Source organism: Stegostoma tigrinum, chromosome 31 (genome assembly GCF_030684315.1).
Source record: "Stegostoma tigrinum isolate sSteTig4 chromosome 31, sSteTig4.hap1, whole genome shotgun sequence".
NCBI lineage: Eukaryota > Metazoa > Chordata > Chondrichthyes > Orectolobiformes > Stegostomatidae > Stegostoma > Stegostoma tigrinum.
Genome location: NC_081384.1, coordinates 39,552,039 through 39,578,388, shown reverse-complemented (window position 1 = coordinate 39,578,388; position 26,350 = coordinate 39,552,039). Strand labels below are relative to the sequence as shown.

The 26,350-nt window shown below is 43.6% G+C and overlaps 1 protein-coding gene across 4 annotated transcripts in view; it reads left to right on the top strand.

Moving 5' to 3' along the window:
* LOC125466193 (1-phosphatidylinositol 4,5-bisphosphate phosphodiesterase delta-3-like) overlaps positions 1 to 26,054 on the top strand; it is a 60,151-nt gene extending 34,097 nt beyond the window's left edge. For 2 of the 4 annotated variants that reach the window (XM_048560394.2, XM_048560396.2), the window contains exons 7-14: positions 2,007 to 2,151; positions 8,583 to 8,735; positions 11,442 to 11,570; positions 16,544 to 16,688; positions 19,925 to 20,041; positions 22,142 to 22,320; positions 22,986 to 23,121; positions 23,622 to 26,054. In XM_048560394.2, coding sequence (XP_048416351.1) covers positions 2,007 to 2,151; positions 8,583 to 8,735; positions 11,442 to 11,570; positions 16,544 to 16,688; positions 19,925 to 20,041; positions 22,142 to 22,320; positions 22,986 to 23,121; positions 23,622 to 23,929 — 1,312 coding nt within the window. In that variant the 3' untranslated portion in view covers positions 23,930 to 26,054. Of the gene's footprint in view, positions 1 to 2,006; positions 2,152 to 8,582; positions 8,736 to 11,441; positions 11,571 to 16,543; positions 16,689 to 19,924; positions 20,042 to 22,141; positions 22,321 to 22,876; positions 23,122 to 23,621 lie in introns of those variants that run through there. The other 2 variants (XM_048560395.2, XM_048560397.2) reach the window with 2 other exon arrangements.
* The last annotated feature ends 296 nt before the right edge of the window (positions 26,055 to 26,350 follow it).

Below are 26,350 nucleotides of genomic sequence, written 5' to 3'. Positions count from 1 at the left end.
GTGGGTTTCCTCTGGGTGCTCTGGTTTCCTCCTAGAGTCCACAGATGTGCAGGCTAGGTGAATTGGCTTTGCTAAATTAGCCATAGTGTTCAGAGATGTGTAGGTTAGATGTGTTAGTCATGCAGGGCTAGAGGGATAGTTCTGGATAGGATGCTCCTCAGAGGGTCAATGTGGACTTGTTGGGTCAAATGGCTTGTTTCCATACAGTTGAGATTCTGTGATTTATATGTTTCCTCCAGTGTAGTAAATTAATTAAAGTGCCTCACTGAAGAATAGTGAGGTAAATATTGACATCAAATCAAAGGAGAAGTTGTTGTTACAGGTGTTTGAAGCCTGGGCAGCAGAGATTTGCATAGGCTAAGATTATGGAGGCTGTTCAAGAGACAACTGGAATTGCTCCCTCTGGGAGGGACAAAGTCCTAGACAATAGCATCAGCTTCAGTTGGGATTGAGTTGGACATAGGCCCTATTTTGGATGATGTCTTTATGATGAAGTGTTAGCGAGTTTTGAGAAGATTTGTAGCTCGTTGGAGGCTCACCGATGATGTTACCTAGAATGGTGACGAAGCGTCTGAAAACTAACCTTCCAGCTCAGCGAGCAAACTCACATCCATGGTGAAGTGTTTGTCGACATTGTGTACCATCTACAAGATACAGTACAGAAATTCACCAACGCTCCTTTTATTTTATTTTATTCTCAATCCTACCATGCAGTTATTGTTATAGAGTTATACAGAACAGAAGAGACTCTTCAGCCCACTTGGTCTATGCCAACCTATCTATACTAATCCCACATTACCTCACTTCAAGTGCTCTTCGGGGTGGCACGGTGGCTCAGTGGTTAGTACTGCAGCCTCACAGCGCCAGGGACCTGGGTTCGATTCCAGCCTCAGGCGACTGTCTGTGTGGAGTTTGCATATTCTCCCTTTGCGTGGATTTCCTCCCACAGTCCAAAGATGTGCAGGCTAGGTGGATCAGCCATGCTAAATTGCCCGTAGTGTTCGGGGTGTGTGAGTAATAGGGGGAATAGGCCTGGGTAGGATGCCTCAAGGGGCGGTGTGGACTTGTTGGGCCAAAGGGCCTGTTTCCACACTGTTGGGAATCTAATCTAATCCTTTGACTACACCTTTCAAATCCATGACCATTTCCTTTTAGAAGGTCAAGGGCAGTAGATTCACGGGAACACCACCATCTGCAATTGCCCCTGCAAGCCACTGACCATCCTGACTTGGAAATGCATCATTGTTCCTTCAGTGTCACTGAATAAAGATCCTGGAACTCCCTCCCTAGCAGCATTGAGTCTACCCTATACCCCAATGGATATAAGTTAAATAGACAGCTCACCACCACCTTTTCCAGGGCAATTTAGGATTGGCAATAAATATTAAGCCTAAACAAAAACACAAATTGCTGGAGAAGCTGAGCAGGTCTGGCAGCATTTGTGAAGAGTAATCAGAGTTAAAGTTTTGGATCTAGTGACCCTTCCTCAGAACTATTCTGCCAGACTTGCAAACAATTCTGAGGAAGGGTCACCGAACCTGAAACGTAAACTCTGATTTCTCTGCACAGATGCAGTCGGACCAGCTGAGCTTTACTCAGAACTTAAAGATTTACAGTATCCACAGTTCTTTTGGTTTTACATATTAAGCCTAATTCGTCTCTGCCACATCCCAGAAATGAATTTTATGAAGAGTTAATATAGAGGTTGGAATTGCCAAAGATAAGAATTTACCTTTCTTTCGTCCTGATGAACGGTCATCAACATGAAATATTAACTCTGTCATTCTCCACAAATGGTGCCAGACTTGCTGGGCATTTCCAGAACTTGCTGTTTTTATTTCACGCTAGGATCACCAGTACTTTGCTTTTTGTAAAAAAAAAGATGGTGCAGTTCTTCCATGAAACATAGTTTTCTTGCCTTGTCTACACATTTTGCATAATGAGAGCGATCATAATGTGAGCTTAGCCATTTTTAGTATTCTGTCTGTGACTCTGGGTGTTTTCAGAGCCCTTCTGAGAGGCTGCCGCTGTGTGGAGCTAGACTGCTGGGAAGGACCAAATGGGGAACCAATCATCTACCACGGACATACATTCACCTCAAAAATCCTGTTCAAAGACGTTATCCGAACCATCCGGGATTATGCCTTCACGGTGAGTGCTCTGCAATCATTTCCTAGCATCTGATTGGAGTAAATTTAGGCGGAATAGGGAAACTTCAATCCTATTTTCCCTCTTGAGGGGCACCATGGCCTAGCTTTGCACAACGTCATGGAAACTCCATGGTGCTAGGACCCCAGATCAAGAAATCTGACCCCCAGAGAGACAATGGCTGAGTGGTACTATTGCTGGACTGTTGATTTAGGTAATGTCCTGGGGACTTGGTTTGAATCCTGCCATGGCAGATGGTGGAATTTGAATTCAATAAAAGTCTGGAATTAAGCGTCTAATGATGTTCACGAACTCCTATTGGAAAATCCCACCTGGTTCACTAATGTCCTTTAGGGATGGAAGCTGCCATCTTTACCTGATCTGACCTACAAGTAACTCCAGACAAACAGCAATGTGGTTGACTCTTAACTGTCCTCTGGGCAGTAGGGCTGGGCAATGAATGCTGGTCCAGCCAGTGATACCCTTATCCCGTGAATGAATTAGAAAGAAAAGAGACTGGCTAATCCTATTTTAGTCAGAAGGGAAAGAGGGGCAGGACATGATCCAGGCATGGAGAAGAACCAAACTCAGTAGTTCCATTCCACCTCATTGCTGAGTTCAAACAGACCAAATTTATGCTAGATTGAGGGCCTTGGTCCTTAGTGTGGGAATTACAGATGCTTATACAATGTTAGTATGGGATAAATCTATAGAACTGTCAAATGTTAAGTGATTTAAATACCTTACCCTTTGAGTTTTGAAAATAAAAACAGCTCGCCTGTGTCTGTTGGTTTTTAAAAAAATGTTTGTGGGCTGAGTAGATTTTTGCTGAGCAAACCAAGTGTTGTTGTTGTAGCATTGGGAGGAATCTGATAGGAGGCTGAGGTGATATTTGTGGCAAAATCCAACGAGACATCTATTGAGGTCTGTCTTGACATCAGGAGCATCTCGCTCCATCTTACGCTTGTTGCAAGTGGGCATGGTGAGGTTTTCATTAGGCGGTGACAAGTTACTAATTAAGGGGAATTATAGTGTGTTAAACACCTCATTAACAGCCCAACTTACCTCACTAATATGCAGCTTCATATTTCACCAAATTTACCAAAGAAAGTAAATGTCAAAAAATTTTGATATGGAAATCAGAGCGAGCACACGATAACTTCAGCTCATCCCTTCTGCTGAAGGAAATCTGTGTTGGCCGCTAGACACCTATATCTCGAGGCACACTTCCAAGGTAAGAACCAAATACACTCCACATCCTCAGATATTGTGCCAGCCTCTGAGAACCCTCAGGTTAAATCTTTAACCCACCTCAAGGATGCTTCTGTACTTCAATGCTAAACGTCCGGTTGCGCCGGCAACACTCATTGCAGCAAGGACACGGTGTGCTCTGGGACACACCCCCAACTCGTGGACTGGACCAGGCTGTATCTCCAGGCTCTGTTAGCGCACACACACTCACTCTGAGTCTCACTGGATGCTCATTGCACCCTACCTGACATTGCCTTGCTATTTCACGCTTTGCCTCCTCAGCCAGAGATTCTAGGCTCACATTACTTCTGTCTGGGGAAGGGCCACCAGATCCGAAACATTAGCTCTGATTTTTTCTTCACAGATGCTACTAGACCTGCTGAGCTTTTCTAGCAACGTCTGTTTTTGTTACTTGTAACTTGCTTTGACGTTTGGCACTAGACATAAAAGAATAGTCGTCAACAGGTCTTAGCCAAGTCATGGGGAATAGCCTTTGTTCAAGAGGGTCCCGGAACAGTCAGTCAAGGCCAGCTTCCAGCAGCAACCCAGGGGCTTGGACACAGTCAGTCAATCGTACTGTTAGGATGGCCAGGGTCAGGATACTGTCCAAGTAATGGGTGAGGAGCTGTATACCTTGACTCTTGACAATGATGGATTGAGGTTGCAGGATTTGATTGATAGCCCTAAGAAGTTTAAGGATTAGCTTTAATTTTAATTCATTCATGAGGTAGTGGAATTGCTGGCTGGGCCAGCACTTATTAACCATCCTTAGTTGCCTCAGAGAAGGTGATGGTAGTCTGTTGTCTTGAACTATTGTAATCTATTTGGTATAGGTTGGCCCAGAAATCCCTTAGGGAGGAAACTCTAGGATTTTGACCCAGTGACCGTAAAGGAACAATGATATATTTCCAAATGAGGTTGGTGGGTGGCTTAGAGGGAACTTGCAGGTTGTTTCCATGAAACCTCTGCCGTTGGCATTAAAATTGGAAATGCTCGAGGATTTGAAAGGTGATGTCTAAGGAGCGTTGGTAAATTTCTGTAGGGCATTTTGTAGTTGGTGCATACTATTGCTACTGACTGTTGGAGCTGGAGGCAGTGGATGATTGTGGGTGTAGTGTCAATCAAATGGGCTGCTTTGTCCTGGATGGTGTCAACTTTTTGAGTGTTAATGAAGCTGCTCTCATCCAAGCATATGGGAAGTATCCAGTAATACTCCTGACTTGCGCCTTGGACAAGCTTTGGGAGTCAGGAGGTGGGTTAGTTACTGCAGTCTTGCTACCCTCTGAGTTGCTCTTATACCAATTGTAGTTACATGATTGTTCCAGTTCAGTTTCTGGTCAATGATAACCCCCAGAATATTAATGATTGGTATTCAATGATGGTAACAGCATTGAATGATGAGGCCCAATGGTTAGAATCTGTCTGGTTGGAGATGGTCATTGACTGACTGGCACTTGTGTGAACGTTATTTGCAAAAAGACAACCAATACTCACGCATCTCAATCCACATCATCATGGAGAACCATGAGTTCGACTGGATCAACACCAAGATCTTGGAACAGGCTAGGCAGAGACAAGCATGAGAATTCCTGGAAGCATGGCACACCACGAAGCAGGCTATTAATAAACACGTTGAACTCGACCCCATATACGTTCCACTACGGAGGAAAACTGGAAGTGAGGCAATCCGTTTCAACGTTCCCCAGAGTTTAAAAACCAGGTGGGAAAACACACCGACGCTTTATTGGAGGCTACACAAAGGATGTTTCCCAGCATGTTAATGAAACATCTGCGAAACAAGAAACTAGCTCAGCAAACCAACCAACCTCAACATCTACAACCCGTGCCACAGAGCTACTCTAAAACCTTGGAGTTATTTGTCAGCCCAAACCTAGATATTGTCCAGGTTTTGCTGCATTTTAACATGGACTGCTTCAGAACTGAAGAGTTGTGGGTGGTGTTGAATATTCTGCAACCATCAGTGAACTTCCCCACTTCTGACCTTATGCTGAAGGGAAGGTCATTGAAGCAACTACAGAAAGTTGGGCAAAAAACACTTCCCTGAGGACTTCCTGCAGAGATGTCCTGGAGCTAGCTGACTGATCTCCAACAACCACAACCATTTTCCTACGTGCCAGTTATGACTCCAACCAGTGGACAGCTTTCTCTCTGATACCCATTACTTCCAGTTTTGCTAAGGCTTCTGATGCCACACAGGGTAATATATGGTTTTGTTGTCAAGAGATGTCCCTCTCACCTCACCTCTAGAGTTCTGGTCTTTTGTCCACGTTTGAACCAAGGCTGAAGTGAGATCAGGAGCTGAATGGCCCTGGTGGAACCCAAATTGGGCGTCACTGAGCAGGTTATTGCTGAGCAGATGCAGCTTGATAGCACTGTTAACGACACCTTCCATCACTTTATTAATGATTGAGAGTAGACTGGGGCTGTAATTGGCCAGGTAGGATTTATTCTGCTTTTGTACTTGGAAATACTTGGACAATTTTACACACTGCTGTAGATGCCAGTGTTGTAACTGTTTTGTCTCATCTGCAGGTGGTGAGGATGTAGAAGTGCAGACGGAGGATTGGAGCCATTGGGTGGGTGTGGAGGGTTTATAAATCCTTATTAACCACCTCAAACTGTGAGGTTTGCAAGTCCTAGATTTACAAGCCCGGAGCCTTTTGCCAGGAAGAGATTCAGGTTAGCGACCGTTTCCAAACTCCCAGCCTCAGCACAGATCCAACGGGGCATCCTCTTGGCCTGACATAGCGGCGTGGCATGACGGTCTCTCCCCAACCTAGTATGGCAGTCTGTCAGGCTGGCATGTGGTCTTCTTCTGGCAGTACATGACGGTATCTCAGCCTGGCATGGCCTCAGCTTGGTCTTACGGTCTTGGTGATTCCGGACCGATCTCCTGACCTCAAGAACCCCAGCGCAGTCTGGAGTCAAGGTCCAGTGTGGACTGGAGGCTGGGCACCAGCATGGACTGTGTTGGAAGACTGTTGTTCTGAACCTTTTTCTCCATTTTATAATTTATTCCCAAAATCTACAATGCTGGACTTTGTACTTCTCTTTTTTTGAAGAACTCTACCTGAAAAAGCTGTGCTTGGGGACCTTTGTACCTAAGATGACGTCACAAGCTGTGACTTGTACACTTTTTACTGTACTCACTTGAGTACATGTGACAAATCTAATTTTAATTCCGAATTTTAACTGTACTGGAACAGCCTGGCCAGGGAGTGGCAAGTTCTGGAGCCCAAGTCTTCAGTTCTATTGCTGCAATGTTGTCATGACTTGTAGCTTTTGCAGTATCTACTGTCTCCAACCATTTCTTGATATCACGTCGAATTAGCTGAAGACTGGCATCTGTAATGTTGGGGACCAATGGTGGAGGCCAAGATGGAAGATTGGCTGAAGATTGCTGTGAATGCTTCAGCCTTATCACTGATGCATTGGTCTTCCCCCATCATTGAGGATGGGGATATCTGTGGAGCGTGCACCACCAGTGAGTTGTTTAACTGCTCACCACTACTCATGCCTGGGTGTGGCAGGGGACTGCTCAGTCAATCTGGTCTGTTAGTTTTGGGTTCACTTAGCTCAGTCTATCACTTGCTGCTTATGCTGTTTGGCAAGTAATCCTGTTTGGTAGCTTCTTCAGGTTGATACTTTATTTTTAGGTATGCATGGTGCTGTTCCTGACATGCATTCTCCATTGAACCAGAGTTGATTCCGTGGCTTGATTGTAACAATTGAATGGGGGATATGCTGGGCCATGATTGTATTGGAGAGTAAGTGATGATGGCCCACAGTGCCTCATGGTTGCAAGTGTTGTTCTAAGTATTCTGAAGTGAAAGCGGATTATTCGGAGCTGCAGAGAGGAGTAGCAGATCATGAGTTGGCATCGGGATTGGGTGACATGATGTAGGTTACTGTGAAGGGCATGAGGGGTAATTTCATGTAGACCGCTGGGGTGGACCATTTAAACAACCACCCCAGCATTCAGCTAGCCCTGTGGCTGCCTCTGGGAGTCTGGGATATTGGAAGGGAAGGGTGCTGGGCCTAACTTCTCACAAGCCACACAAACCAACCCCACCCACAACTCCCACAAACACAGAATGAAGATCCTACTATTTGGGGCCTTCCTCGCCAAGGCAGGAGTCACTAGCAGGGGCATTTGTGAACCTGTCTAAGGAGTAAAAATCCAGGCCAGTTTTCATGTCGTTTAAAGTACAAATTCCTGCTTTGGAATTGACAATTGACACCATTTTTGTGTCCCACAATTGGATTGGGTGGATCCATTCTGAAATAGTTCACCAAACATCAGTTTGTATTGTGCCGATAGAGACTGTGTGTGGAGTTAGCAAATTCTCCCCTTGTCTGCGTGGGTTTCCTCCGGGTGCTCCGCTTTCCTCCCACAGTCCAAAGAGGTGCATGTTAGGTGGATTGGCCGTGCTAAATTGCCTTCTCGAGTTCAGGGATGTATAGATTAGGTGGGTTTTTGGGGGATGGGTCTGTGTGGGATGCTCTGAGGTTCAGTTTGGACTTGTTTGGCCAAAGGTCCTATTTCCACACTCTAGGGATTCAATGATTCTCACCTTTTCTGAAAATACTTTGTCTGGCTGAAATACAGACTGCTACACCATCGTAATCATACAGTACACCAGCACAAAATACACATGGCAAATAATTCCAGGCTGTACTGTACGCTGTGGTGTAAAGATTGTGCTGTACATTCGGGCAAGGTGTATAATCAGACTGTATGCACACACTACTTATTAAATGTTAAAGAAATGTTAAATATTCCATAGTGGTGAGCCTGTGGAATTCATTACCACAGGAAGTAGTTGATGCCAAAACATTGAATGTATTCAAGAGATGACTAGATATGGCACTTGGGGTAAGTAGGATTAAAGGTAATGAGGAGAAAGCAGGATTAGGCTATTGAGTTGGACAGTCAGCGATGATCATTAAGAATGGCAGAGCAGACTCGAATGGCCTGCTCCTGCTGCTATCTTCTATGTTTCCATAGCAGGGTCACTTTGACTTTGCTTTCTCTCTACAGTTGCTGCCAGACCTGCTTCGTTTTTTTAAAAAATACTTCTGCATTTTGTTACTTATTAAATGTTTTGTGGAGTTGTCTATGGTTGGCTGATGTATGAGATTTTCTTGAATTATCTCCCCAGGTCTCTCCGTATCCCGTCATTCTGTCCCTGGAGAATCACTGTGGAGTGGAGCAACAGACAGTCATGGCCCGGCATTTAAAGGACATCCTCGGTGAAATGCTGGTAACTGCACCACTCGATGGCAAAATCCTGAGTGAACTTCCGTCACCCGAGGTAACTGTGTGACCATTCACTTTGTCAAATCTCACTGTGTAATACCTTAATCAGAGCTGTATTCGCAGGCATATGGCAAAGAAGTGATTGTTATAGATTCCTACCCATCTCTTGACAATATTGGGCACTATCATGGAAGTGGGTGGCACAGTGACTCAGTGGTTAGCACTGCCTCACAGTGCTAGGGACCCAGGTTCGATCCCAATCTTGGGCAACTGTCTGTGTGGAGATTGCGCATTCCCCCTGTGTCTGCGTGGGTGTTCTCCGGTTTCCTCCCACAGTCCAAAAATGTGCAGGCTAGGTGAATTGGCCATGCTAAAACTGCCCATAGTGTCCAGGGGATGTTTAGATTAGGTGGGCTAGACAGGGGAAATGGGTCTGGGTGGGATGCTGTTTGGAGGTGCAGTGTTAGGCTGAAGGGCCTGTTTCCACACTGTAGGGATTCTATTCTTATACTGGGATCAGAGTCATATTTCAGGTTAAATGCAGTTGTACACTAAAGTATGTAATTTATTCTTTCATGGGATATAACCATCACCGGCAAGGCTAGCATTTCTTGCCCATCCATAATTGGTTTCAAACTGTGTAGCTTGCTAAGGCCGTTTCAAGGGACAATTGAGAGCCAATGACATTGCTGTGGGTCTAGAGTCACTCACTAAAGGACATTAGTGAACCAAGTGAGTATTTATAATATTCAATAATAGTTGTAACAGGCTAGCATGGTAGCTGTGTCAGCACTGCTGACTCACAGCGCCAGTGACCTGGGTTCAATTCCACCCTCGAACAACAGTCTGTGTGGAGTTTGCTCATTCTCCCTGTGTCTGCGTGGGTTTCCTCCAGGTGCTTCAATTTTCTCCTAGAGTCCAAAGATATGCAGGTTAGGGTGGATTGGCCGTGCTAAATTGCCCATAGTGTCCAGGGATATTTAGGCTAGGTGAGTTAGCCATGGTAAATACAGGGTTTCAGAGATAGAGTAGGGGGTAGTTCTGGATAGGATCCTCATGGGAGAGTTAGTGTGGACTCAATGGGTCCAATCGCTGTGTCCAAACTGTGGGAATTCTGTGGTTATTGTGCTATTGTAGCTAGTTTTGAATACACTTTACTATTGCCTTCCCTTGGGCAACCAGAGATGGGAACTAAAGTTAAATTTTACCAGCTCCTGTGATTGGACTCAAAAGTGTGTATCAAAAGCATTGAGCTTGGGCCTCAGGGTCCCTAGTCCCATAACATTACTGCATGACTGTCTCCCCCAGTGCATACCAGGTTATTGTTGTCTGGCCTCAACGAAACGTCATCAGAGACTTTGTTGACATGCTCGCTGAGCTAGTGTGTTTGATCGCAGACACTTCCCGCTGCTAGGTTAACATCATCTTTTCACTTCTGAAGTGTTAGTGTTCTGTCTCACTTGTTATTTATATGCCTGTTTGCCGGCGTGGTTGGCATTACTTCCGGTTCTGTTTTTCAGTGGTTTGTATATCAGGACAAGTTCAATGTGTTTGGCGATGGAGTTCTGGTTTGAATGCCAGGTCTCCAGGAATTCCCTGGCATGTCTCTGTTTGGCTTGTGCTATTACAGATGTGTTTTCCCAGTCAAATTTGTTTCCTCTGTCTGTGTGTTAGACCCTGAGGTACCAGAGTAGCCCTCAAATCAACAACCACCCTGCAACAGTTACAGACAAACATAAAGGATCCCATACCCACAACTAATAAAACTCACATAATAAACAAAATAGCACGCAAGGACTGTGAGAAGCATTACATAGGCCAAACCAGAAGAAAGCTAGCAATAAGGATCCACGAACACCAACTAGCCACCAAGAGACACGACCAGTTCGTACTGGTCCTAATACATACGGACAAAAAAGGACCCAACTTCGACTAATTACCCGAGAGACAAAACTTCTATCTGTCTCAGCCTTAAATATATTTGACAGCATCCACAACCCTCTGAAGGTGAAGATCTGAGAGGATCCCAACAAATTGTGTCTTGATCTTGTTGCCCTGAGACACTATGCCATATTCTCTGTGCCATTTGAGCTTTCATCTGCATATCACTTTCTCATCATTAGGACAGCTTGAAATAATTCACATCCAAATGAAATACTTTTGACATGTCGTCATCACTGTTGCGAAGTAGGTAGGTAATTTTGTACCCGGTTTGTCAAAGAGTGGATAAGCGCTGAATAACTGCTTTTTGGGGATGGTGGTGGGGGTTGTGACTATGTATTGCCTGGGGTCTGGGGAGAATGCTAGTGCTTTTCAGATTAGTCCGAAGGGAACTATTGCCCCCACCTTAGGGACCCAACTAGATCCTCGTCCTAGTGCCTCCCCCAGGAGATAGCACCATAGACTTGCAGCTCTCCCTCAGCCTCTACACTGGAGTATTGTTCAAGTCACTGGAGGGAAACCTGAACTCTCAGACTTATAATTGCAAGATGAGAGTGCTACATACCAACCCAAACTGATAAATTCAACAACAGGCAGATGACAGATGAACATCATGTGATTTATTTTCCATCATTCTCATTCTAAGAGGATTTAAAATGTGGAAGCCCAGCTTCGGAGTGCATTGAACTAAGCCTGCCGTTGCTGAATTAGAGACATCTTTCACATTAAAACAAATTATGTTTCTTTAAATCTGAACTCTTCGTAAATGACAAGTTGCTCTGAGGCTTGATGCAATCCTTGAATATCTTCTCTTTGGCAGCGACTGAAGAGAAAGATTCTAATAAGGGGGAAGAAACTACAGAGTTCTGAGTCCACCCCAGAACAGTTGGAGGAAATCACCGATGAATATGAAGAAGAGAGTGTGAAAAATGAAAAGAAAAACAGAAAGGTAAACAGGTAATGAGGTTGCGGTAAGGAGTGGGCAAGTGCAGCCTCATGATGAGACTTAGAAATAGAAGGAGATTTTTAAATCTTAAATTTGGTCTGTAAGGTTCACAACAACTTATGATGTATTTACAACAACTTATAGTAGTGCCTGTAGTGTAGGTTAGGGGCTTGTGGGTTGGATAGAGCATGGGTTCCGTTCCTGTCCTGGCTGTGTCAGTTCATGTGGTCCTTAGTCACTCAAATTGCGCATTGCCAATCGTTTCTCTCTTGAAAGGAGATGATGGCACCTCACCTAATAAATGAAATTGCCACAGAACGTTGAGTTTGAGGAGTCTGCTCGATTGACACTTCATCTACCACCATCAAAGTTTACTGTCTGTATCACTGACATACAGTGGTAGCAATGTATACCTTCTGCAAGATGCACTGCAGCAACTCACCAAGGCTCCTCAGACAGCACCTTCCAACCACCAGCCTCTATCACCTAGTAGATAACGGCAGCAGATATAATGAGAACTCGGTGTGCAGGTTCCCCTCCAAGCCATGCACCATCCTAACTGGGAACAACATCACTGTTGCTTCACTGTCCCTGGGTAAAAATCCTAGTGCTCCCACCCTAATAGCACTCTGGGGGGTGTACCCATTTGAGTTCATCAGATTGGCTGTTTTCTTATGGAATGGCAGGATCAAGGTGCCAAAGAGCCTACCTTTTGTTCCTTGATTGCATGTTTATATGGGTTGCTGTGGTTCAAGAAGGTAGCTTACCAGTACGAACTGCAGGTCAATTAGGAAATGGGCAATGAATGCTGGTCCAGCTAGTGATGCCCACTCCTTTTGAATGAATCAAACTATTTTACGTTAAACCATATAGAGGGATATTAGGTCGGTGCCAAAGGCTTGTTCTAATTGTTAGCTTTTTAAGAGTATCTGAGAGGAGGAGGGATTTAGGGAGGAAATCATACAACCTATAGCCTAACTAGCCAACAACACAGCCATCAGTGATGGAACAGCAAACACTGGGGATTGTGCAAGAGGCCAGATGTAGAGGAGCCAAGGTATCCTAGGGTTACATAACCCGAACCCTGGAGGGCTGTGGGGTTGGTGGGCTAATGGAGCTTACAGAGGTAGGGGCAGATGTGGCCATGGAAGGACTTGAACACAAGGGTGAGAATTTTAAAGTAAAGATATTGCTGGAGTGGGAGCTACTAATTTGGCCACTTTCATTTCTGTCATGTCCGAGGTAGACTCTCAAAGGGCTTTCTTCACAGTAAGTCAGCAGATAAGAGCTGCCATAATTACTTCTGCCATTTGTTGGCACCTTCAAAGCCCCTTGCCCCTGATTTCTGAAACATCTCACAACACTGTCTGACATTTTATTTTCCTGTCTTGAGAAAGTCATCGCTTTGATTGCTGTTACCTTCAGTTTCATCCGGCATTAAACTTTTTATTCTTTTGGCTGCCTTTGAACTTCCTGTTTCCTTTCAAAGAGTAGGATAAATCAGGATCTTGCCTCTGTGCCTCCACTTTTTCAGAAATTGTTTTCAATTTTATTTCCAATTTTAATAAAACATGATATCAGCTGCCTATTGGCTACCTTGGATTCTTTGTTCACTAGATGTTGTTCAGCAAAATTGCGTTAACTGTGCTCCTTCTATTTTCCATGAGCATCCCAAATTATGCTTTTTGGGAAAGCACCCACACCCCACTCAATTCTGGGAGAAACCAGCTCACCAGATGCCGATGCTTTATCTGTCTGGGATAGGGCTGTTGGTGCAATTTTGAACACTATCCCCAGTGCTGGATTGCTCGATAGTTAGATGAGAAGTGAAGCTCCTGTTAAACACACTGGTCCTCAAACTAGCCTTTTATATTGAATTCCCATTTCCCTTTATTTTCCTCTTGTGTTTTGGTTTTGTTTTCAGGATATTTTCCAGCTCCCCAGACCCATGCAAACTGAGTTCCACCAGGAAATTTCTTGCTCTGCTTGGGATAGTTTTGGGTTTTGGGTTTTGGGCTTTGCTCCGTTTTACACTGTGGGACACAAGTGGTCCTGAGGCTGGAATTTAATGGAAGGGTCCCTGGCCCAATGAGGTGGCACTGAGCACAGTGCTCACCATTCTACCACAGTGCTGCCCCCGGAGGGTAAAAGACCAAACTGACAGATGAATGCCCCTTGGACATACAGAATATTTGAAACTGGCCTTGCCAAGACATCTTCTGCCCTTTGCTGTGGACTGTATGCTTGATCAGTCTAACCACTCTGGTGTAAAATGGCCATTATAATCCCAAATATGTTAGAGAACTGTGATTTGCTATTTAAAAAGAGCCACCTACATGAACCTTGACTGCTCACCTTGCTATGGTCCTTGGCTATACAAGCTTGCGCTCTGTGTTTTGGAATTTGAACAGGAATTTGCCCAAGTGTGTCGTGCTTGCTGATTGGTATTCTGTTTTGGTTACTGTTGGTTTCTCAGTGTAGACAAGTCCGCGCGGTGCAGCATCATGGGCAACTCTGATGACTGGGAGGGTGGAAGAAGAATAGTTGCAGCAGTAATGACGGGGGATTCCATTGTCAGATCAGACAGACATTTCTTCAGCCATCAATGTGACTCCAGGGAAGTACGTTATCAATGTGGTGCAAGACATCATCAAGCAACTGCAAGACATTCTTCCAGGGGATGGTGATGAGCTGTCAGTCCACACTAGCACCAACGATGTAGCTAGGAAGGGAATAAGGCCCTGAAAGCAGATTTCTGGGAGCCAAATAGGAGACAGAAAGGCAGGACCTCGAAAGCAGGAAATTCTGGATTACTCTCAGTCCTACATGCTTGTGAGCATAGAAATAGGAGGTTTGAGTGATTGGACACATGGCTGGAAAACTGGTGTAGGAGGGTAGGAATCAGAGACCTTCTGAGACTGAAGGACCAGTCATGGTGAAGGTAGGACTCGTAGAAGGCAGATGGTCTCCACTTGAACAGGAACCAGGATACATATCCTCTCAGGGAGATTTGCTGTGCTGGGAACGGACGAAACTACATTGATGGAGGGAAGGGAACCTGAGGACAACTTCAGAACAGGGAATGGAAGGCAGAAACTTTAATGAGTGATTCTGAAAGACAGATGAAGTGGATATTTAAAAAATGTACAGCACAGAAAATCATCCGTATTAAAATGTGCATATATTGGAGTATAATGAGTAAAGCCAATGAGTTGAAGGTGCAGATTGACACATGGCAGCATGATATCACTGCTGTGTTACAAATTTAACTTGAAGTTGGACAAAGAGAGCAGCTCACACTTCTGGCTGTAGACCTTTCAGACAGGATAGAGAAGGGGATTAAAACAAGTTGGGGAGTAGCATTACTGTTAAAATAGTCAATCATATCTGTAGCAGGGATGTCACACTAACTGAAGCATATGAGGCCTTCTGGATTGAACTCAGAAACAAGGGTGCATGCACCCTACTTGGCATGTGCTACATAGTGTAGAGAGTTAGAAGTGAAAATAGGTAGACTAATTTTGAATGTAAAAGCAATAGGACAATAATGTTTGGGGACTTCAATTCCCTAAATATCAACTGAGGTATAAACTGTATGAAAGGCAAGAGCCTCGCATTCAAGTGAACATCTTTAAGCCAGCACATACAAGCCAAAGAAGAGGTACAATTCTGAAGACAGGCTAAGAAAATTAAGCTGGACTGGTGGATGAAGTGACAATGGATATTCATTTTGGAGGTCATGATCATAATGCAGTTAGATTTAGTATCATAATGGAAACAGTGAAAATTGGAGCAGGAGTAAAAGTCCTAATTTGATGGAAGGCAAACATTACAAAGCTGGGAAACTATTTGTCAAAAGTCAACTATTTACAGCGTCTGGAAGGAAATACCGTGGGAGGATTTCAAACTAAGATTCTACAGGCAGTGTGTCCCAATAAGTAAGAGGGGTCATACACCAGAATCTAGAGTTTCAAGGTTAATAGAAGCATACAGAGAGAAATCAAACTGAAGGGTAGAGCTTGTGACAATCTCAAAAAAGCTACCATCTTTGGCTTCATTTCTGTATCATTGACTGGGTCACAACTTGTAAACATTGAGTTGCAACAGAGAAACAGGCCATTGGGTCAAATGGCCAGTGGTGATACTTAAATGCCATATCAGCCCCCCTAATGTTTGTAGCCTTGCCCATTTAGATAATTTTCTATTCCTTTCTCTCTTGCTTTATTCTCTCACTGAATGTAGGCAAGTTGAGAATTTGTTGCCCATTCCTAATTAGCCTTGAACTGAATGGTTTGTTGGGCCATTTCAGAGGGCATTTGAGAATCAATCACATTGTTGTGGATCTGGAGTAACATGGAGGCAAGAGCAGATTTAAAAAAGGCAGATTTCCTCCCCTAAAGCATATTAATGAACGAACGAGATGGTTTTTACAGCAGGTAAAGATGGATTCACGGTGACCCTCTCTGAAACTAACTTTACAGAATTGCTTTGGTGCAGAAGGAGGCAATTCCCCAAAGCTTGTTAATTTATTAATGAATTAATATTCAAATTAATTAAATTCCACCAGCCACTAATATGGGATTTGAATCCAGAGCATTAACCTGGCTGCCTGAGTTATTACACCAATGACATTGTACCACTGAAAAGCAAAATACCGCAGGTCTAAAATAAAGAACAGAAAATGCTGGAGAAACGCAGCAGGTCTTGCAGCACCTGTGGAGAGAAAAACAGAGTTCACATTTCAAGTCCAATGGACCTCTTCTTTTGAACTATACCTCTGACTTGCTGCATCCAGCTTCCTGTTAAATGAAGTTACACAATTCATCTCAAACATTCCCTGTATCACATTCTCTCATGTTTCTTCTGAATTCCCCATTGGAATGCTCAGTGGTTATCATATACTGCTGGCCCCTGTTGTTCTTAACTCTCTGCAGGCCTGGCCAACAGTCCAGTGAACTTTCTTTTTGGTATTGCAGAAACTGACCAGTGAGCTGTCAGAATTGGTGATTTACTGCCAAAGCACTCCCTTCCAAAGTTTTGAGCAGACTTGGAGCAGGCAAGCAGCACACGAGACATCCTCATTCTCTGAAACCAAGGCCAAGAAACTGATTGCTGAGAATGGTGAGCCCTCCTGTTACACTTTCCTGGGGGATGTCATGCCTGAACTAGTAAATCCTATTACACTTTTCAACAGGGGTCTTTAGGAGCTGACTACATGTAAGGAGCAAGGTAAAAATATCATTAGCTGCTCTGGCGACAAAGAATTGTGGATGGGTGTCAAATATCAGACCTTCCTAACTTGAAATTTAAAGGTGGGGTTAGGTCGAGGAGCAGAGCTGCACAAGGTGGAAGAGTGAATTATCATCACGCAGAACCCCCTTTCAGCAGCTTGATTCCTCTGTCTCTTCCTCCGGGTACACTGACCATGGCAAATGCTGAGTTATAGTGTATGGGGATTTGGGTTTGATTGGGTTGCTCTTTGGATGGATGATGTGGATTCTATGGACTAGGTGGTCAGCTTCCACACTCTGGGGGGTTCTATGATTCTGAGTGATTCAGGGAATAATGATCATATTAACCTACCATGATTTCCCCCCAGTAGCTTTGTGTCAGAATGGATTTAGTTGTGGTTCCATGTTTGTTTGTTGCCAAACTTTCCAAGGATGATAGAGTAAACAAAGGACCTATTTATTTGGGGATATATTACAGGATTCCTCAGCAGACAGATGTGCCATAAAGATTCAGCAGCCCTTATAACAGAAAAGGATAGCTGTAATTTTTTTTCATGGAATCCCTACAGCGTGGAAACAGGCTCTTCGGCCCAACAAGTCCACACCAACCCTCAGAGTATCCCACCCAGACCCATCCCCCTATAACCCACCTAATCTACATATACCTGAGCACTACAGACAATTTAGCATGGCCAGCCCATCTAGCCTGCATATCTTTGGACTGTGGAAGGAAACTGGAGCAAACACTCTCAAACACGGGAAGAATGTGAAAACTCCATACAGACCGTCACCCAAGGTGGAATTGAACGCAGGTCCCTGGCACTGTGAGGAGGCAGTGCTAACCACTGAGCCACCGTGCCGCCCAGATTTCTCTTACACGATGCCATAGCTGGTCACATGCTCTACATTCCAGTTAATTACTCATTAACATATTCTCTCTTAAAGTGATGTTGAAACAAGCTAAATTTAATGTATTATGTTGGAGGAGGGGTTGGTGTAGACCCTGCTCCATCCAGTGTGGGTATACAGATGGCCTGTGCAGTACTGTTGTGTGAATCACTCTCCAACCTCCAGGTGACCAGCCAAACAGCAGCATCCATATCAACCAAGCAGCAAATATTCATGGAAAATGGCACCTACCACAATCAGAGGTTACAAAGAAGAGAAAGTATTTGTGTTGACATATTCAACCAGAAAGGGTCTCTCAAAAATGCCATGGGGCTCTTGCCAGCTACATTTGGAGTTATGAAAGGAAAAGTGGAGTTTCTGAAATCCACATGGGTGTCCCCCAGTCGTAATTGGCACACAATTTTCTGAACTGCATGGGTGTTTCTGACTAGCAATGTGCCAAATTCCCCAACCCCTTGGACTCGGTTCTTCTGTCGCAGCCAGTTCATTTTTTTTTAAACCAGTCCCCAGGATAAAGCCTTTTTGCAAAAGTGCACGTCCTATGTTTGGACAGGAAACTAGCCGCTCAGAATAGCTACTTCACAGAGAATGTCTTGCTCCCACTTTATACATTTTGACTTGGAGTCATAGAGATGTACAGCACAGAAACAGACCCTTCAGTCCAACATGTCCATGCCCCCAGATATCCTAAATTAATCTAGTCCCATTTACCCAGATTCTTCTAAACCCGTCCTATTCATATACCCGTCTAGGTGCCTTTTAAATGTTGCAATTGTACCAGGCTCCACCTTTCACTCTATACGTGCACCACCTTCTGTGTGAAAAGTTGCTCCTCAGGTCTCTTTTAAATCTCGCCCCCTCCCATGTTAAACCTATATTGCTAGTTTTGGTGTACCCCACCCTGGGGAAAAGACCTTGTCTATTCACCCCATCCATGCCCCTCATGATTTTATAAACCTCTATAAGGTCACCCCTCAGCCTCCGCTCTGGGGAAAATAGCCCCAGCTTATTCAGCCTCTCCCTACAGCTCAAACCCTCCACCCCTGGCAACATCCTTGTAAATCTTTTCTGAACCCTTTCAAGTTTCACCACATCCTTTCTATAGCGGGTACATCAGGATTACGTTGAGTATTCCAAAAGTGGCCTAACCGCTGTCCCATATAGCCGCAACATGATCTCCCAACTGATATACTCAGTGTACTGACCAATAAAGGCAAGCATACCAAATGCCTTCTTCACTAACCTGTCTACGTGTGACGCCACTTTCAAGACAGATGAACCAGCATTCCAAGGTCTCTTTGTTCAGCAACACTCTCCAGCACCTTACCTTCAAGTGTGTAATGATTTACCTTTCCAACGGTTAAAGCATGAAGCAAATGGTGTTACTTTCCCCACCCTGCCTGGTCTGTCTGCTCCCTCATCAGTTGAACTCACTCACTCTGCCATCTCTTACATCCAACTTTTTCCATGAGATTTCTCTTTCCAATCTGTCCACCACTGTTGAAGGGTCTAGGCCCAAAACGTCAGCTTTTGAGCTCCTGAGATGCTGCTTGGCCTGCTGTGTTCATCCAGCTCCACACTTTGTTGTCCACCACTGTTTACTGAGAGAAGCGTGGGCAGGTTATAAATCAGCAGGTCATGCAGCATCTATGAGAGAGAGAAACAGAGTTAACATTTCAAGTCCAATGGAACTCTTCTTTTGAACTATACCTCTGTTTTGCTACATCCAACTTCCTGTTAAATGCAGTTACACAATTAATCTCAACCACTCTCTGTGCCACATTCTCATAAGTATCGTCTGAATTCTCCATTAGAATGCTCCGTGGTTTCACATACTGCTGGCCCCTGTTGTGCTTGCCTCACCACAGGTCTGATCGATATTTCAGTGGACTTTCTTTTTGGTATTGCAGAAACTGACCAGTGAGCTGTCGGACTTGGTCATTTACTGCCAAAGCATTCGCTTCCAGAGCTGACCCCTGCACCCAAAATGCAGATGTGTCCTGCAGTTTGAACAAACATCAAAGCTGGGTGTGTTATGTTAGAAAATATATTTAAAGTTACACATTCTGCATTAGTCTCATTTCCCCACAATGCATTCTAAGGGCTGAAACTGTGCCAGGTTACGAAAACTGAAGCTATTCCTCAATTCGGGATGATAACACGCTTATCTTGTCTAATAAGTATCTAAGAATTGTTTGGATTTTCTTCTCCTTTCAGGGCCAACTTTTGTCCTTCACAACACATTGCAGCTATCCAAGGTCTATCCATTGGGCTCACGGATACATTCTTCCAACTTCAATCCTCAGGAGATGTGGAACGCTGGTTGTCAGCTAGGTGAGAAGCTCTTGCAATTGCCCATTTCATTCACCTGTAGTGTAGAATCTCAGAATAGTTACAGTATTGAAAGAAGCCCTTTTCTCTGTGCCTTGTCCCGTCTCTCTTTTTCTCTGTGCCTTGTCCTCTCTTTTTCTCTGTGCCTTGTCCTCTCTCTCTCTCTCTCCCTCTCTCTCTCTCTCTCTCTCTCTCTCTCTCTCTCTCTCTCTCTCTCTCTCTGCCTTTATCTCATAATTACAATTCATCTCCCTTCAGATACTTCTCTAATTTCCTTTAGAAAGCTACAGTAGGATCTGCCTCTATCACGCTCTTCTCTGTGCACTGCATCCAAGGTCCAAACCACTAATCACATAAAAAAAATCCCTTATGTGATTTTTGGCTTTTTCACCAACCACCTGAGTTTGTGTTCATTGCTTCTTGATCCTTCTACTGAAGGAGACAGTTTCTTGGAATCCATTTTGCCCAGACCCTTCATTACTTTGGAATCACCGCCCAATGTCCTGGCAACCTCCCTTGACTAAGAACAGCTTCACCCTCTCTAATCTGCCAATATAACTGAAATTCCTCATCCCTGCAACCAGTCCTGTGAATCTTTTCTCCACTTTGTAAGCCTTTCAGATCTTTCCTGAAGTGTTGTGCCCAGAATAAGATCCAGTACTCCAATTGAGTTAAGTTTGTGTTTTATAATGGATCATCACAACTTGAGATAACAAGGTGTAGAGCTGGATGAATACTGCGGGCCAAGCAGCGTCACAGGTGCTCGGCCTGCTGTGTTCATGCAGCACTACACCTTGTTATCTCGGAATCTCCAGCATCTGCAGTTCCTACTAACCTGTCACAACTCAGTTGATTTTGCAATCAATAATCTGGTTTATGAAGTCCAGGATACCATACACCCTTTTAACTGCTTTCTCAACCTGCCTTGCCATTTTATAAGATTGTGTACCACAACGTGTTCCTGAAATCCCTTTTGGAATCCTGTCCTTTCCCTTGTTACCTCTCCTTGCTTTTCTTACCAATGTGTCTGTGCAATCCACGACCCTGTTTATGTCCTTACAGTTCATAAACCATGCATGATCCTCTGCCAGTCTCGAACCTTGAAGTTATGCCGTAAACAATCCAAGCCATTAACAAATATCAATAAAGCAGTGGTACCAAAAGCGAATGGTGCAAATTATCACTGCGTGCCTTCCCAAAAGCTGACAAACCTTCTGTTAACTTGTGCTCTGTTTCCTGTCTCTTGGCTGGCATCATATCCATGCTGCTACTTTCCATTTAATTCCACAGGCCTGTCAGAAACATTACCCCATGTGTGTCGCTTCATCATAGCCATGGCAAGCACAATTAATCGCATTGCCCTCATCAACTTTTTTTTGAGATAACAATTGCATTAGTTGGACGCGTTTTAATAAACCCATTCTGGCTTTCCTTAATTTAATCCACACTTGTCCAAATAACTCTTAATTTGGTCTCAGATTATCATTTCTGAAATCTATCCAATGCAGAGATGACATTGTCAGCTCTGTAGCTGCAGAGCTCCTCCTTACATCCTATATTTTTTTTAAATGTGTGTAACTTTAACAATTCTTTGGTCCTCTGGCATCATCCCTGTACTTCGGAAGGATTTGCAGCATTATGACTGTTGTATCTGCAACGTTCCCTCTTTCTTCAATCTCTTGATGGATTTTATCTTTTTTTTCCACCTTTACTTCTCTCGGTCTCAGTGGATGAATCCAATCTGGTCCTGGTAGATATTTTCTAATCAGTCTTTTCAGCAACATTATTACATGCCCCTGGAGCAGATAGGGCTTGAACCTGGGCTTCTGGTTTAGAGATAAGGGCACTAACACTACACCATTAGAGCAAATCTGCTTTAGATAGTATAGCCAGCTTTTCCAATATCTCCCCTTTTATCAGTTATTATCTCACTCTATAACTTGGTAAAGAACCAGCATTCTCTTTGCGTGTAATTTAAATAGTTGTTCTGTGAGATTTGGTATTTTTGCATTGTTCAGTTCAGTGCAAGAAGAGTTTTGACAGCACCTCTCTTTAGTGTGCTCCATCCTAACAAAGGACCTGTTTTTTGCCCATTTCTTGCAGTGGCGCTGAATTTCCAGAAACCTGGAATGGAAATGGATCTAAACAAAGGGAAGTTCCGACAGAATGGGCGGTCTGGCTACATCCTGAAGCCCAGTTTCATGAGGGACGCATCCGTTCGGTTTGATCCTTCATGGCCACTGTCGGGAGCAGGTCTCGACAGAAAACAACTGATCATCAATGTGAGCTTAGATCCATATTAGTTTCCTTAAACTCTGAGCTGTCAGCATGTGGTACAAGTGAAAGCAATGATAGAATCTAACTCTAATCAAATTAAGCTGAATACTAGAGATTTTGTAACAGTTGACAGAATATATACTCTAAGTGATAGAAAAATTAGTGACTTTTATTCAGAGCGACAGAGAAAGCCTTTTTCTTGTAATTGCCATTAAAAGCAAGCTTCTTAAAAGGACCATACCCTTCCTCCTAAAAGTGAAGATTATTAAAGGGCCATCGACTTACTCCGGGATCAGGTCCTCAAACACCTGATAGACAGTAGCATTCTTCATTCTGAACGGTTATTGCTAACCCTTTAACAAGGCCTTGCTTTCTATTATCGCATCGTGATGAACCCCTTCTGCAAACATATTAATGCTACGTTGCTCATTCTTTCTCTGACTGCCTCTCCTGTTTCTGATCCTTATCTTTCTTTCCTGTTCTTTTGTTTTTTTTATGTTCTGCCCCTCTGTATCTCTGTCTGTCTCTCTCTCTCTCACACATTCTTGTTCATGCCTCCAGCTGAATTGTGCCTTGCTGCCTTGGTCCACCACACTCTCAGGGTCCTATCTCTGGTGAACTACGCAATGTGGGAGAGCCCCAGGTTCTCAGATTGACATCTCGTTTGCAGATTATTACAGCTCAACAGCTCCCCAAAGTGAATAAGGATAAAAAGAATTCCATTGTGGATCCTCTGGTGCGTGTGGAGGTGCACGGAGTTCCTGATGATAACAGCATGCAAAAGACCCGCTATATCGAAAATAACGGTAAGCTTTTAAAGGCAGTTATGCTGTCAATGCTGTGTCTAAGTATCTCAATACTGCTGTTGTTACCGCCTATTTTGTACTGAATTGCTGCACTTGAATAGCTGACAGACACACTGGATGTTTTGTATGGAAACATTAAGAATTGCATCGACACAGGGGAAATAAAATGTGCATCTCAACTCAGTTAGTGATTGGCCATGAGCTGTACAGCATCAGATCCCCAACTTGAATCTTGCTGTGTTCTTCCGACATTAAATATGGCTGAAGTGCCAACTGCTGTTGGTAAATCCAGGGATTTGCTCCTGGATTGTGATGAATTGTTTGACCTACAAGAGGCACATTGTCTTGAGAGGGCTCATTTCTGTTCTGCCGTAATTTTCAATACGAACAGGAGGATTCCCTTGTAATTTTACTGCCCATTTTGATTTTTAGTGTGAGGTGAACTGATGAAACTCCATCAGACAGATTGACAGTGTCTCTCTGTTTTCGCTGGATTACAGGATTTAATCCAGTCTGGAACGAAGTGCTCCAATTTACCATCAGTGTGCCCGAGCTCGCTCTCATACGGTTTATTGTTGAAGATTATGACACAGCCTCCAGCAATGACTTCATTGGACAGTTTACACTCCCATTCACCAGTGTGAAAGAAGGTAGGCATCACTTTACCCCCTTAACTGCCCTTTGCCTCCGCGTCACCCTTTGTTCTCCCACAGTGCCTTCTTTACCTGACATTATGCCCTCCCCACTCCCAACATTATTCCTGTTCCCAACGATGTCCCTGACTACCACTGACTCTCTAATGGTGTGAATACTTCAATCTGCAGGACCCTACTATTTATTTTTGAAGAAAAATAAGCAGCAGCCATTAAAACAGCAAAAAGGAGAAAACCAAAAGTAGAGAAGCTCTGCCTGGCAACAAGATCCTTTTCTCTATTAGCAATTATTAACAGAACGTAAGGCTGCATAGTAAAGATAGAAAGCAGGTATTTGAGCATGGATTGAGATTCCAGTAACTTTCTGTCAGGATTTTAGCTTTGGTACAAACAATCATACATTAAAATTGACAATTGGTCTGAATTGTGCACGATTGAACATCTGTTGTATATAATGGTGACCTGAAAGTATCATAATTTGCAACAGCCAAACACTCAAGGCACATGATATATATCCATCAACAGCCTATTATAGAATGAAGCTACACAACCGAGTTGAGATCATTGTCTATCTACCAAAGTGTCATCTTACTGCATTGCAATAATGTATCTATGTACATCCTAACGCATATTTACCACTACACATCACACCATGTGACACTTCAGTATAAGAGGCCTCCTGCTTACTCTCTTCTATAGTAATTAGACAGTCAGCCAGTTCACTAATAAATAATAATCTAAATAAGCATAATACTCAGACTATATAAGTCTGAGGTGTCATATTATTGTACACAATCGGTTGTTAATAAACTTCCTGCTAGCTGTCTTATAAGAACTTGAATTTATGTACCTGTTACATGGGCTAACATATAGAAAACCCCATCAGATCATGTGCTATCTCTCTTTGTCCATTACATCCCAGTGATGCCCAGCTTCCTGGTAATGAGCCTCTGGGAAAAACACCAAGGTGTTTGGAATGCCAGAATAAAAGTCTTTCTACAAGAGCACAGCACAAATTAGCAGGAATGCTCTCTCACCCCATTCTGTGCCTGTGTGGGACTATTTGTTAAGTCAGAGTCTCCATCAGGTCTTGGAGACTAATTTGCCATTCTGAGAGACTTCTGCCCAGAGTGGGAAGTTGGACAAATTAACAGCTTTACCTTAATTTTGCAATTGGTTAAAATTTAGCTGAGGTGCAGCTAATGCTGTGCAAAGTTACCACAAAGATTATTAACATGGAAAGTGGTCTATGTGGATAGCACTCAGGAGATAACCAGGCACCGTTGTTGCTCCTCTGCAATCTGCAGCCCAGTTAACGTCAGTTTGTGTTTTTACCCACAGGTTATCGACACATCCACCTGTTGTCCAAAGACTCTGCCTCTCTGTCACCAGCAACTCTCTTTATCCGGATAAGGATTAAGCATTTATAGTGTCGAGTGAGCGACCCACTCACAGTCTGTCTGTGTGGCATGAACTATTACTGTGACCCACTCTGCCCTTCCTTGCCCAGTGCCAACCAGCGAGCTAGCAAGTCCAGGGAGAATACACATGAAGATTGGAGACTGGAATTAAAATGATATTGCCTTTGTGTCAGTGGGTCCGGTGTACAGAAGAAATGTAAAAGGTTAACATGACAGAGTTAATGTTTTAAATTAAGTGTACATTAGTAGATTAGAATGATGGGTACTGTATTTTTATAAAATAATTTTTACATCAATGATGCAGAGCTGGAAAACTCCCTCAGTTCGCAACAATAACATTTTTGCCTTTTATTCAGGAATTGGAAGCTCAATGTTTGTATAACAACTTTTGTATAATCACTAATTGTACTTTAGATTCCAAAATGTTGATTATGATTCTGGTAAATCCAATCTCTTCGCTCATGAATCACATATGTCCTTTGTGAAGTGTAGTGCCCTGAACTGCTCAGTGACTCCAGGTGTGGCCTAAGCAGGACTTTGTATAATCTTCAAACCCCTTGTGTTCTCATTCCCGAGATTTAAAGGCCAGTGTTGCATTAGCCTTTGGATCATTTCTGTACCTGTTTGTGACATTTTAAAGATCAATTTACAAGGACCTCAAAATCTTCGTGAACTTTCACTGTTTCTAGTTTTCTAACATTTACAAAGTCAAGTTTAGAATTTGGTGAGTTGCTCCTTTTCAGCCAACGTAAGACATGATGGACTGTGCAGCTCCTATCTGTTCTATAAATGTTCCAGGATTCAATAGAATGTGAGCACAAGTTGCACTGTTTAAGCCCATGTTTACCTGAACATAAATGCGTCTGTCAAATAAAAATGACGTTTTATCTATACAGTGGAATTCTTTATTTGCTTTAGAAAGGAGCTGTTTCCTGTGCTGGGGACTTGTGAATTAAACAGGCGTAGCTGTCAAATTAAACCATAATCGTTCAGGATGTGAAGTTGAAAAGTGCTTTGTTATAGCTCAGGTGGGTCGGAGGGGTTGGGGGGTGTGGAGTGGGGGTGCTGATAACAGACAGTTCAACAGTAAATTTCACAGCTCCAAGACTGAGAGACTGTTTCAAACAGAAACAGAAAATAATACTCAACAGGTCA